Source organism: Balaenoptera ricei, chromosome 1 (genome assembly GCF_028023285.1).
Source record: "Balaenoptera ricei isolate mBalRic1 chromosome 1, mBalRic1.hap2, whole genome shotgun sequence".
NCBI lineage: Eukaryota > Metazoa > Chordata > Mammalia > Artiodactyla > Balaenopteridae > Balaenoptera > Balaenoptera ricei.
In genome coordinates this window covers 36,977,981-36,991,020 of record NC_082639.1, presented here as the reverse complement: position 1 = coordinate 36,991,020, position 13,040 = coordinate 36,977,981, and the positions used below count along the sequence as shown (strand labels likewise).

At 51.6% G+C, this 13,040-nt stretch overlaps 1 protein-coding gene across 1 annotated transcript; it reads left to right on the top strand.

Annotated features, from left to right (window-relative positions):
* Positions 1-9,428: 9,428 nt before the first annotated feature.
* BEST4 (bestrophin 4) lies at positions 9,429-12,853 on the top strand. The gene is made up of 9 exons (XM_059921449.1): positions 9,429-9,580; positions 9,673-9,767; positions 10,360-10,593; positions 10,778-10,932; positions 11,338-11,415; positions 11,705-11,890; positions 11,992-12,072; positions 12,184-12,338; positions 12,512-12,853. The coding sequence occupies exons 1-9, from the start codon at positions 9,429-9,431 to the stop codon at positions 12,783-12,785; spliced, it is 1,410 nt and encodes a 469-aa protein (XP_059777432.1). The 3' UTR covers positions 12,786-12,853.
* The last annotated feature ends 187 nt before the right edge of the window (positions 12,854-13,040 follow it).

Sequence of the window (13,040 nt, the reverse complement as noted above, 5' to 3'; positions counted from 1 at the left end):
CAGGCCTTACGTCATCAAGAAGCTCCGCCTCCCACCCATGCACCCGAGGCCCAGCTTCCTGCTCCAGCCTTGAAGACGCAGCCATACAGCTAGTCACCATGCGGGTGGCCATCAAGATGTAGCAGCCAGCTGTGTCCCTGGTTCCCTACCTCGCCCTGGTGACTGAGAGTCCCTCTAATGGGGGTCCTCTTTTCCCCCATCCTTGGGGGCTTATGCTGAGGTCCGAGGGGGCCTGGACATCTGGGGAATCTCCCCGGCAACTAGATGGACTAGCGTTCCAGCCTGGAGGACAGAGGCAGGGGCGGCGCTCGCTTTTGCCTGAGCTTGTCACCAACACTCCCCCTTAAGTGCGCGGGAATTTGCGCGCACTGGCACTGGCCACACCCTTGGCCAAAGCCCCCAGGCTCAGGCCAGTGCTGCCCCCCTTAGGGCCTGAAAGGAATTGCACGCGCCCAGCTGGGCTTGCCTGGCGTGGGGAGGAGCGTGGAGACCTGGGCTCCTATGCTGAGTTTTGGGGTCAAACAGCCTGGCATTCAAGGCTTTTGACATGAACCAGGCCACATCTTCCGCTACCCACATCCACACCTTTGAAGGGCAGATCTCAGGTTCTGGAGGGGTGCCTATTCCAGTTCCCTGAAAACATCCACTGGCCTGGCTCAACAGCCAGAGGCCAGAAAGTGAGGAATGGGAATTGTATTTTCTCAAATCTAGCAATAGACAATTGGGCAGGTGGTCCCCGGGCCAACTGAACCCCTAAATCTCTGGTCCATGCCCACTGTTCCCAGGGCCAGAGACAGAGAGGTGGGGACTTTTTTTAAAATTTACTTTATTTGAAGTATAGTTGATTTACCATGTTGTGTTAATTTCTACTGTACAGCAAAGTGATTCAGTTATACATCTATATTAATTCTTTTTCATATTTTTTCCATTATGGTTTATCACAGGATATTGAGTATAGTTCCCTGTGCTCTACAGTAGGACCTTATTGTTTATCCATTCTATATAAAATAGTTTGCATCTGCTAATCCCGAACTCCCAATCCATCCCTCCCCCATGCCCTCTCCCCCTTGGCAACCACAAGTCTGTTTTCTATGTCTGTGAGTCTGTTTCTGTTTCGTAGATAAGTTTATTTGTGTCACATTTTACTTTTTTTTTTTTTTAAGTATTTATTTATTTATTTTTATTTTATGGCTGTGTTGGGTCTTCGTTTCTGTGCGAGGGCTTTCTCTAGTTGTGGCAAGCGGCAAGCGGGGACCACTCTTCATCGCGGTGCGCGGTCCTCTCACCATCGCGGCCTCTCCTTGCGGAGCACAGGCTCCAGACGCGCAGGCTCAGTAATTGTGGCTCACGGGCCCAGCCGCTCCGCGGCATGTGGGATCCTCCCAAACCAGGGCTCGAACCCGCGTCCCCTGCATTGGCAGGCAGACTCTCAACCACTGCGCCACCAGGGAAGCCCTGTGTCACATTTTAGATTCCACATATAAGTGATCTCATATGGTATTTGTCTTAATCTTTTTGACTTACTTCACTTGGATTGATAATCTCTAGTTTCACCCATGTTGCTGCAAATGGCATTATTTCATTCTTTTTTATGGCTGAGTAGTATTGCACTCTATATACGTACCATGTCTTCTCTTTCCATTCATCTGTCAATGGACATTTAGGTTGTTTCCATGTCTTGGCTATTGTAAATAGTGCTGCAGTGAACATTGGGGTGCATGTGTCTTTTCTTTTTTAAAAAAAAATAATTAATTAAATTAATTTTTGGCTGCATTGGGTCTTCGTTGCTGCGCATGGGCTTTCTCTAGTTGCGGCAAGCAAGGGCTACTCTTTGTTGCAGTGCGTGGGCTTCTCATCGCGGTGGCTTCTCTTGTTGCAGAGCGCGGGCTCTAGGTGTGCGGCCTTAGTAGTTGCAGTGCGTGGGCTCAGTAGTTGTTGCGCACAGGCTTAGTTGCTCCGCGGCATGTGGAATCTTCCCAGACCAGGGCTCGAACCCGTGTCGCTTGCATTGGCAGGCGGATTCTTAACCACTGCCCCACCAGGGAAGTCCCGCATGTGTCTTTTCGAATTACAGTTTTCTCTGGATATGTGCCCAGGAGTGGGATTGCAGGATCATATAGCAACTCTATTTTAGTTTTTCGAGGAAACTCCATACCATTTTCCATAGAGGCTGCACCAATTTACATTCCCACCAACAGTGTAGGAGGGTTCTCTTTTCTCCACAGCCTCTCCAGCATTTGTTATTTGTAGACTTTTAAATGATGGCCATTCTGACCGGTGTGAGGTGGTAGAGAGATGGGATCTTAACCCCTCTGAATCCCAGGATCACAGGCTTCTTTCTGGGCTTGTCCTTTCACCTCTCTGTGCTCACTCTGCACCATCCAATCAATTATTAACCTGTTCAGTCCTCAAAGATCTGAGAGCACCTACTAAGTGCCAAGCACTGTATGTATAAGACTGGTCAAGGTTGCAGCCTTCATTTAGTTTACATTCTGCTTGATGGAAACAGATAATAGGCAAGTATATAAACAAGGTAGCTGCAGGCTGTGAAAAGTGCTGTGAAGGAAGTAAACAGAGGAGCAACCAAAGAGCTTACATTAGAAAGAGTAGCCAGGAAATCCAACAAATATTTATTGAGTACCCAGTTCCTGTCAGTTTTATCTTCCAAATATCTCTGAAATCTATGCACTTTGCTCCATCTTCCCCAAGCACCCTAATCTGGGTCACAGTCTCTCAGGTTGGGATTATTGCTACAGCACCTTGTTGGTCTCCCTGCCTTTAGTCTCATCTCCATTTCAACCTCTTGCCATATGGATATCCCACCCAGTCCCTCAGCAGGCCCACAAGAGCCTGCTTCTCTCGCCTTGCTCTCCATGTCCCCTGAATGGAGAACCAAACCAGCCAGAGAGGTGGAGAAATATTAGTAGTTCAGATGAGTGAGGGGGAGAGGGGAATGGGGGTGGGCAGGAAGGCCTTAAGTGCCATACTCTGGAGTTTGGTCTTTATTCTACAGGTCAGCAGTTTTCTAGGGGAGTAGATGGTAGAGGTGAGGCCAGAAAAAGCAAATCCACAGGGGAAATGGGGCTGAGGCATGTATAGTTTGATAAGGCATATTTGATATTGCAATTTTAAAAATTTATTTATTTATTTATTTATTTTTTGGCTGTGTTGGGTCTTTGTTGCTGTGCTTTCTCTAGTTGCAGCGAGCACGGGCTACTCTTCGTTGCGGTGCACGTGCTTCTCATTGTGGTGGCTTCTCGTTGCGGAGCACGGGCTCTAAGTGCGTGGGCTTCAGTAGCTGTGGCACGCAGCGTCAGTAGTTGTGGCTCGCAGGCTCTAGAGCACAGGCTCAGTAGTTGTGGCGCACGGGCTTAGTTGCTCCGCAGCATGTAGAATCTTCCCAGACCAGGGCTCGAACCCGTGTCCCCTCCATTGGCAGGCGGATTCTTCCCTGCGCCACCAGGGAAGTCCCGATATTGCAATTTTATATTTGGAAAATAAAGCAAAATGTCTTTGTATGAGTTTTCTAGGGTTGTCATAACAAAATACTACAGACTAGGTGGCTTAAACAACAGAAGTTTATTTTCTCACACTTCTGGAGGCTGGAAGGTCAAGATCAAGGTATTGACAAGGTTGACTTCCTCTGAGGCCTCTTTCTTGGTTTGTAGATGGCGGCAGTCTCCCTCTGACCTCACATGATCTTTTTTGGAGCCCCACCCCCCACCCCCGCCCTGTGCATCGCGGCATGTGGCATCTTAGTTCCCAGACCAGGATGGAACCCACACCCGCTGCCGTGGAAGCGCAGAGTCTTGTCTGGACCACCAGGGAAGTCCCACATGATCTTTTTCTGTGTGTCCTAATCGTTTCATCTCTTAAAGACATCAGTCAGATCAGATTAGGGTCTACCTAAGGACCTCATTTTAACTTGACCTTTTTAAAGGCCCTATCTCCAAATATAGTCACAATCTAAGGTACTGGGGGTTAGGAGAAGTCAAAGCTCCATCCGTCTTAGGTTTTCATACAGGACTCTTTTTTTTTTTCAGTTTTGTATTTTTTATTAGTAGGCTTTATTTTTTAGAACAGTTTTAGATTTTTCAGAAAAATTGAGCAGATAGTACAGAGAGTTGTCGTATACTTCCCCCTGCCCCCGCCCCCACACACACAGAATTTCCCCTATTATTATCATCTCACATTAGTTGGTACATTTCTTACAGTAACTCTTCAGTGGTTTCCCATTGCTCTGAGAATGAAATCTAGAATCCTTGCAACCGTCTATAAAGTTCCCCATAATCAGGCCCTGCCTAACTCTCTAAACAATCTCCTCTTGTCTACTTTGCTCCAGCCAGGCCTTCTCTTTCTTCCTCACACATAATAGAACTGTTCTTACCTCTGGACCATTGCACATTTATTCCCTCTGCCTGGAATACTTTCCCCCTAGTCTTTACTTATTACTCATTCATTCTCATCTTTTCTGGCTTAACTCACATGTCACCTCCTCAGAGAGGTCTCCCCAACCACATTACCTAAAGTTGGATTCCCTCAACAAATTAACCCATACAGGACTCTTCAACAAAGAGATTAACAAGAACAATACAAAAAACAAAAAGCAAGTTTATTAACACGTAGAGCTTATGTATACATGGGAGATATCCAGGGAAAAATGGATAACTCTCCCATGTGGCTTAGAATTTAGGCTTAAATACCATCTGAGTAGGCTTTCCTGCTGGCACAGTGGTTAAGAATCTGCCTGCCAATGCAGGGGACACGGGTTCAAGCCCTGGCTGGGGAAGACGCCACATGCTGCGAAGCAACTAAGCCCGCGAGCCACAACTACTGAGCCTACGTGCCACAGCTACTGAAGCCCACACGCCTAGAGCCTGTGCTCTGCAACAAGAGAAGCCACCGCAATGAGAAGCCCGTGCACTGCAACGAAGAGTAGCCCCCACTCGCTGCAACTAGAGAAAGTCTGCGTGCAGCAACGAACACCCAACGCAGCCAAAAATAAAATAAATAAATTTTTAAAAATAAGTAACATCTGAGTAGAGAAAGGGGGAGGGGAATGTAGGCTTCTTAGGGGAGAGTAAATAATTTCTAGGAGAGATGAATGGGCCCTTAGAAGAATGAATGGGAGGTATGATAGTTTATGACAAAAGTGGACTGGATATGATATAGAATTCTAATTTCCTCTCCTGTGATATGAGATGAAACTCCCAGGAAGGGGATTTATGACCATTGAGTTCCTTTTGGAGGCTCTGTGTCTTTAGGCAGATAAGAGGAGTTCAGAGAAAGCCTCTCCCTGCATTTGCTGTTTTTCAAGTGCCTACAGCTCAAAATAATCAGTATGCCAGAGTGGCATATTTTGGGGTGGCATATTCTGTTACCATCACTGGCTCCTCCCCTTGGGAGGTTAACAAGGTTCCTGAGCCCTCCTTCGGGAGCCAGGGCATCAGGAGGACATCCTCCTGATGCTGTAACTGGAGGGGCTGGCAGCCTGTTCTGCCTCCTCCCTCAGTGTAACATATGCTGCCATTAAGGGATCTTATGCACCTGCCACATGCCAGGCATGGAGCTAAGCATTTATCTTCTGGACTGCTCACAGTAACCTTATGATGTGGATGTGATTATTATCCCCATTTCACAGGTGAGGAAACCGAGGCTCATGGGGCTAAGCCTCTTGCCCAAGGTCATATGCAGCTACCAAGGGGCAGAGCCAAGATCTGAACCCAAGATGTCTGACTCCACTATTCATCATTGCCTGACTTTTTCTTTTTTTTTTGGCTGCGTGGTATGTGGGATCTTAGTTCCCCAACCAGGGATCGAACCCGTGCCCCCTGCAGTGGAAGCATGGAGTCCTGGACTGCCAGGACTGCCAGGAAATTCCCCTGCCTGAGTTTTCTCAGAGCCATAGTTCTCTGACCTTGCATCTGTCCTCCTATACTACTCCATGTCTCCCTGTCCCTCTTACTAGTGCCCTTTCTCCTCCCCCCAAGACTCTCACAACCCCTGCCCAAGCTGAGGTTTTTCTGAGCTCTCTGGGTCTCCATCCCCCAGAGGATGCTCTCAGGCCCACTGCTAGTTGAGCACGTATCCCACACTCCTTGCCCCTTGGCAGCTCATAGTCAGAATCTCTTGACAGTATCAGGTCATAGAGGTCAAGGGAGTCTTTCAAGAATGAAAGATACCAAGTAAGGTTAGGACTCAGGAGGGGCCTACTGGATTCAGCAATAAGGAGATCTCAGGTGTCCTTGGTGGTGGCAGAGGTGGAAGTAAAAGAGCTGGACCAAAAAGAAGAGAGATGCTAATAGCTACAGTAGCATTTCATGCTTACCAAGCGCTTTATAAATATTAATTCATTTAATAGTCACAACAACTCTGTGAGATAGATACTATCATTCGGTTTCCCCAAGGGGAAATTAAGGACAGAGAAGTTAAACAGTTTGCTCAAGGTCAAGGTCACAAAGGTAGTGCACAGTGAAGTCCGGATTTAAAAATCTGGGCGGTCTGGCTCCAGACTCCATGCTGTAAACTGCCAAGTCATATATACAGCTCTCGGCTGTGACGAGGGGAGTGGGCATTGGTGGTTAGGACTGGAAGAGAAGGAGAGGCAAGAGCCAGAGGAGGATAAAGAAGGGTGGGGAAAATGATTTACAGGTGGAGTGGTTCCCTCTCCTGGACCATAAACCAAAGGGACCTGACAGCAGCTGGGAAGGGAGATAAAGTGACTGAGGAAGGAGGGGCTGGGTGGGGCCTGGGGACTGCTCCCTCCTGGGGCAAGCCTTCAGGTTCTGTACCTTTACCCACAGCTCTGTGGGAAAGTCACAGCCCAGGGATCCAGAGAGTTGGTAACAGGCAGATGTGAGGGGGCCTCAGATGGGGATGGGGGCTGAGGACTGAAATGCAGCCAGCTGGGCTACCCTCAGGGAGCACTGTCAGAGAGAAGCTACCAGGACTTCAGGGCCTGAGCTCCCCCAGTCCCAGGGCCTGGCTTCCCAGGTACCAGAGACTCTTTAAGTGGTAAGCAGCCCAGAATGCTCTAGAAAAGCCACAGATCAGAGCTTGGGAAGGGGCTGCACAGCCAAGATAGCTGAGGCCCCAGAGCTGGTATCTTGCCCTTCCCAGGTCAGGTCCTGGGTCTTCCAGACCTCCAGGACACACACATGGAGTCCTGTTCTTTCCACATATGGACATCTCACCTGGGCCCTGGAAGGAGAACATAACTTGTCAGGCCATGAGTTGACTTCCAGACCTTGCTCATCCAGGGAGTTTCTTATAAAAAGTGGGGAGGGGGACCCCTCAGGTTAAAAGATACATGCACCCCAATGTTCATTGCAGCCCTATTTACAATAGCCAAGACATGGAAGCAATGTCCATCGACAGAGGACTGGATAAAGATGTATTACATACATAAAATGGAATATTACTCAGCCATAAAAAAGAATGAAATAATGCCATTTGCAGCCACATGGATAGACCTAGAGATTGACTGAGTGAAGTCAGACACAGAAAGACAAATATCATATGATATCGCTTATATGTGGAATCTAAAAAAGGGTACGAATTGACTTAGTTACAAAACAGAAGTAGAGTCACAGATGTAGAAAACCAAGGGGATGGGGGGGGGTTAAAATTGGGAGATTGGGATTGACATAGACACACTACTATATATAAAATAGATAACTAATAAGAACCTACTGTATAACACAGGGAACTCCTCAATTCTCTGTAATGGCCTATATGGGAAAAGAATCTAAAAAAGAGTGGATATATGTATAACTGATTCACTTTGCTGTACAGCAAAAAATAACACAATATTGTAAATCAACTATACTCCAATAAAAATTTTAAAAATAAAATAAAAAGAAAGGAAAGAAAGAGAAAAGAAAAGAAAAGCCTGCCTGGGTTCAAGTCCTCCCCAGCTTTACTGAGATGAATCAGATGCAATCCTGTCCTCAAGGGTCTCATGGGCTGGAGGGGAGATCTCTGTGTAGATGGATTATAGGCCAGTATGATTAACTGATGCAAGAAAGGACCTCAAAGGAGCAGTGAAAAGGAGTGAGGCCAGAGGCTGGTGATGGCAGGTGGAAGTGGGGGGCATCTCAGAGGCCTTATACCCAGATTAAAAGCCAGGCCTGGCACTGTTTGGCTCGGGGACAGGCAGGACAGGCATCAGGGGAAAGGTCTCTGACTCTGTCTCTGCAGGATTGCCTGGTTCTGGGATGCAAACAGTGGATGGACCAGTAGGTGGCAACCAAAGGGAAAAGACTTGGCTTTTCATGGTAACAGCCACCCAGGATAAATGCCTGCATGCTCCAGGCTCCAGGCATTGTTTCTCTGAATATTACCAACTGCCCTGTGAGGAAGGAGTTATTGATCCTGTTTTGCAGAGGAGGAAACTGAGGTTCAGAGAAATTAGGTATCTTGGACAAGGTTACAGAGAGCTAGAATTCAAACCCAAGTTTGTCTGACTCTCCAGCTTGTGCTCCTAACCACCTCTCCATGCTTCCTCTCTTCAGAAAACACTTGCATTGAGAACCAGCTCACAGTGTGGGGGAAGGAGCTTCCCAGGACAGGTCAGAGGTTTGATGTAGTGGTGTTTGGCACAGTGCCTGTCACTTAGTCAGTGCTCTGCGATCAGCAGCTGTTATAACACTTAATCATGCATCTGTCTTCTCACCTGGAGCTGGGACAGTAATTCCTGTCACCCTGGCTTCAAGGACATGGTGTGAACTGTGGGGTCAATGATGATGGCATTTATGACACTCAAAGGCCAGCCCAGCCCTGCAGGCATAGGGAGACACATCCAGTTCCCAGCACCAGGGAAAGCTGGGTGACAGCCTCAATCCATCAACGATAACCTCAGTCCAGCCAAACTTTATGGGCCCAGGAGGTACTTAAGTGCTGTGGGGTGAAGGTTAGCCCAGTTCCCCTTCCTCAGCACAGGCTGCCGTCCAGAGCAGGTAAGTAGATGTGGGGTGCGGGTGAGAGTACCCTGGGCCTTGAGAGACCAGCTATCAGCTTCGAGAGCAAGACTCCAAGGTGTGTGGGTCTGGGCTAGAGTTGGATCTCCTGTCCTCAGCAGTTCAGGACCTGGTTACTCCTAGCCCTGCAAGTGGAAGAGGAGCTTGGGGAAGCTTCATGCATGAGAGGGTGTAGACCTCAGCTCGCTCTTGCCCCACCTCATCCTGGTTTGACCCACACACCACTGAGTTCTAGGGGGTGGGGGTGTGCTCTGTCTGCTCTGCAGCTTCCTCCCCCTTGTCTACTGACACAGGGTGAAGGCTGGGGTGGGGGATGACCAGAGTTGAAGGAAGGTTGCCTGGGGATCTAAGGTGGGTGATAAGAAGGCAAGCTAAGGAGAAGGTTTGCTGGGGCAGAAGGACAGCTCTGGGAGCAGCTCTTGTGACCTTCTGCCCCAGGCCCCCAGCACCATGACGGTTTCATACACCCTCAAAGTGGCGGAGGCCCGCTTCGGAGGCTTCTCTGGCTTGCTTCTCCGTTGGAGGGGAAGCATCTACAAGCTCCTCTACAAGGAGTTTCTCCTATTCATCGCCCTGTATGCTCTGCTCAGCATCACCTACCGGTGCGAGGGTGAGGGCAGGGTCTCAGGGCTGGCCTGCGGGTGACTAGGCTACCTACCTCCCTCTAACCCTGGCCTCACGTGACATTCCCCAGCCTGTTGCTGACCCAGGAGCAGAGGCTTGTGTATGCTCAGGTGGCCCGATACTGCAATCGCTCTGCGGAGCTCATCCCCTTGTCCTTTGTACTGGGTAAGTTCAAAGGACCAGGGGTTCTCCCTTGTAGCCTCCTAACCATCTTTCCTGACCTTTGGGTTGGGTTGCTAGCTCTGAGGGTCAGAATTACCCCAGCGGAACCGCCTGGAGGGCAACCAGAGCAGGCTCAGCAGGCATGGGAGCTGCGTGCGGGGTCCAGGATTTCCAGAGGACTAGGCCCTGCCTATCACGTGCTGGACCCTCACTCCAAACAAGGCCCAAGCCACCTGCTGGCTTCACAACCCTCTGGGTACTGGAGGAGAACTGGAGAGAGGTGACACCTCCCTCCCGACCCCCATGTGAAGCAGGGCTCAGAGTTAACCATTGCCTGGACTTGAACCATCACTTCTCTTCTGCTTGAGGAGGTTTGCACTCTTCTTCCTCCCTGCCTGGTTTGGTACATCAGGGAGGGACCAAGAGGAAGAGGCTGTCCCCCTGACAGAGAGGCAGGGCGTTGGAGCCAATGTGTCCTTCCCCCTGCCTTGCTTCCACCTGGCCTGGACCACGTGCTCTGGGTGGGGGCAGGACACGCTGACTCCCGAGCCCTCCATCTTGCTTTCCCGTCCCCCCTACCCATGACGGTGACCAGGTTTCTACGTGACCTTGGTTGTGAACCGCTGGTGGGCCCAGTACACAAGCATCCCGCTGCCGGACCAGCTGATGTGCGTCATCTCGGCCAGCGTGCACGGCGTGGACCAGCGCGGCCGCCTGCTGCGCCGCACCCTCATCCGCTACGCCAACCTGGCGTCGGTACTGGTGCTGCGCTCGGTCAGCACCCGCGTGCTCAAGCGCTTCCCCACCATGGAGCACGTGGTGGACGCAGGTGCGCGGCCCACAGCCAGACGCAGGTGCCGCGCTGGGGGAGCCCTGGAGCGGGCGGGACCGGACCTGCCCCGCGGGCCTCCTGGGAGGGGAGGTTTGACCACCAGGGGGAGCTCCAGGGCCCCAAGGCGGTGAGTCCCTGGGGACAAGGATGAGTCTTCATCCCTCTCACTACATCCCTGCAGGTTTCATGTCCCAGGAAGAGAGGAAAAAGTTTGAGAGCCTGAAATCTGACTTCAATAAGTACTGGGTCCCCTGCGTCTGGTTCACCAACCTGGCGGCCCAGGCCCGGAGGGATGGGCGAATCCGTGATGACATTGCTCTCTGCCTGCTCCTGGAAGTGAGTCAGCCTAGGACCAGGCCCATCTGCCCTCCTCCCCCTAGTTTTGCAAACTGGAATAATAATTTTAGTGCTTAACACTTACATGGTGCCAATTATGTACAGCACACTGTTGCAAGTGTGAAGAAATGAGGAAACTGAGGCACAGAGTGAAAAGAAACTTGCTCAAGTCACACAGCTAGTTAGTGGAGCTGGGAATCATCCTCAGACCTGGCTCCAGGCTCTGTCCTTGCAGTTACTTTGCTGAACTGCTTTCCATCACAGTCACTCCAGCCTGACAACACCTCTGAAAGCAGAATGAGCCTCTAGACCTGGCCCAGGCCTAACGTGTGCTGGGCTCCCCTGTCCCCTCCCCATTCTTCCTTCCTCGCCTCCACTGACTTCCTCTTCTTGCTGTTCCACCAGGAGCTGAACAAGTACCGGGCCAAGTGCAGCATGCTGTTCCACTATGACTGGATCAGCATCCCCCTCGTCTACACCCAAGTAACTGCCTCTCACCTCCCCAGTCCCAGTGCCTACTGTATGTCCTGTGCTGTGTGACACTGAGAATTAGAGATGGTACCTGCTCTGGGGCAGTTTGGTCCAGTGAGACACTCAACAGCCACAGGCTCATCTTCAAAGCCTCCCTGGACCCCCCAATAAGATGATCCCCTCCTATCTGGTGCTGCCACACCTTGCTACATGTTTTAACTATTATTAGATCTGCCACTGGCCCTCGGGGCACGGGCGGCATTTCTCCCTGCCCCACTTAGCCTGGCTTCCCTTTCTCCAGGTGGTGACCATAGCAGTATACTCCTTCTTTGCCCTCTCCCTGGTTGGCCGCCAGTTCGTGGAGTCAGAGGCAGGGGCTGCGAAACCTCGGGAGCCTCTGGAGCCAGGGCCAGCCCTGGGGGACCTGGACATGTACGTGCCTCTCACCACTCTGCTGCAGTTCTTCTTCTATGCTGGCTGGCTCAAGGTGGGCACTTCGGGTGGCCAAGACACGGGCCCAGGGCCCACCCCAACTCTGGGGTTAGAAAATAGGGCTCTGAGCCCAGAAAACACTCTCATCACCTGCAGGTGGCAGAACAGATCATCAATCCCTTTGGTGAGGATGATGACGACTTTGAAACCAACAAGCTTATAGACCGCAACTTGCAGGTGATTAGGGGTCTGGTGGCAGCTCACTGGCAGTCGGGCTCTCCCTCCCTGCCAGCTCTCAGCCCAGGTATGCAGGAGAGGGGGATCCTTGTGACCTGCTGCCCGCCCCAGGTGTCCCTGCTCTCCGTGGATGACATGTACCAGAACCTGCCTCCTGCGGAGAAGGACCCATATTGGGATGAGGACTCGGCGCAGCCGCCCTACACTGTGGCCACTGTGGCTGAGTCGCTGCGGCCTTCCTTCCTGGGTTCCACCTTCAACCTGCGGTGAGTGGCCCATGAAGGCCCAGGCAGGACCTGAGTCAGCACATGGGCCCTAGTTCCCCACCCACCCTCCGGGATGCCCAGGACTCGGTCCCTCCTGCCCCGGGCCCCACTCTGGGGAGCCGGTCCCCCGGCTGCCAGAGGCTCGTTCACACCGCCCTCCCACCCGCCTGCAGCGTTAGCGACGACCCTGAGCAGAGCCTGCAGGTGGAGACGTCCCCTGGGCCAGCTGGGCCGGTGACCACCGCACAGACCCCACTGCTCAGCCGCTTCCTGGGCGTAGGAGCGCCCTCGCCAGCCATCAGCCTCCGGAACTTCGGCCGCGTCCGAGGAGCCCCCCGGACCCCTCACCTGCTGCGCTTCCGGGCCGAGGAGGGTGGCGACCTCGAAGCCGCGGACCGCATCGAGGAGGAGGCGTTGGGGTCAGGGGACGAGGCCCAGGAGCCCTGAGCAGAGGCAGCAGGGCCGGGCCATCCGGCTGCCTCCCCTAGGTCCTCCGGAGCTATTAGAGCAGCACTTCCATGCACCCTAAGCTGGAGCACTTAGGGACGACCCTTGAGAGGGCAGAAGAGCCTGAACCAGAGTTAGGAATGCGTCCACTTTGGCTTGGGGGAGGTGAAGCTAGGACACAAGAGGCGAGGTATAGAGGACTAGAGCCCAGGCGCACGATTAATTTCCTCCACAATGCGGGGCTAGGCCAGTTCT

Excerpts from the sequence above, each read along its gene's own strand:
- BEST4 (XM_059921449.1), top strand. The coding sequence starts at position 9,429 with ATGACGGTTTCATACACCCTCAAAGTGGCGGAGGCCCGCTTCGGAGGC. Across the intron at positions 10,594-10,777 it reads GGAGCACGTGGTGGACGCAG|GTTTCATGTCCCAGGAAGAG; the intron begins GTGCGCGGCCCA and ends ACATCCCTGCAG. Across the intron at positions 12,339-12,511 it reads GGTTCCACCTTCAACCTGCG|CGTTAGCGACGACCCTGAGC; the intron begins GTGAGTGGCCCA and ends ACCCGCCTGCAG.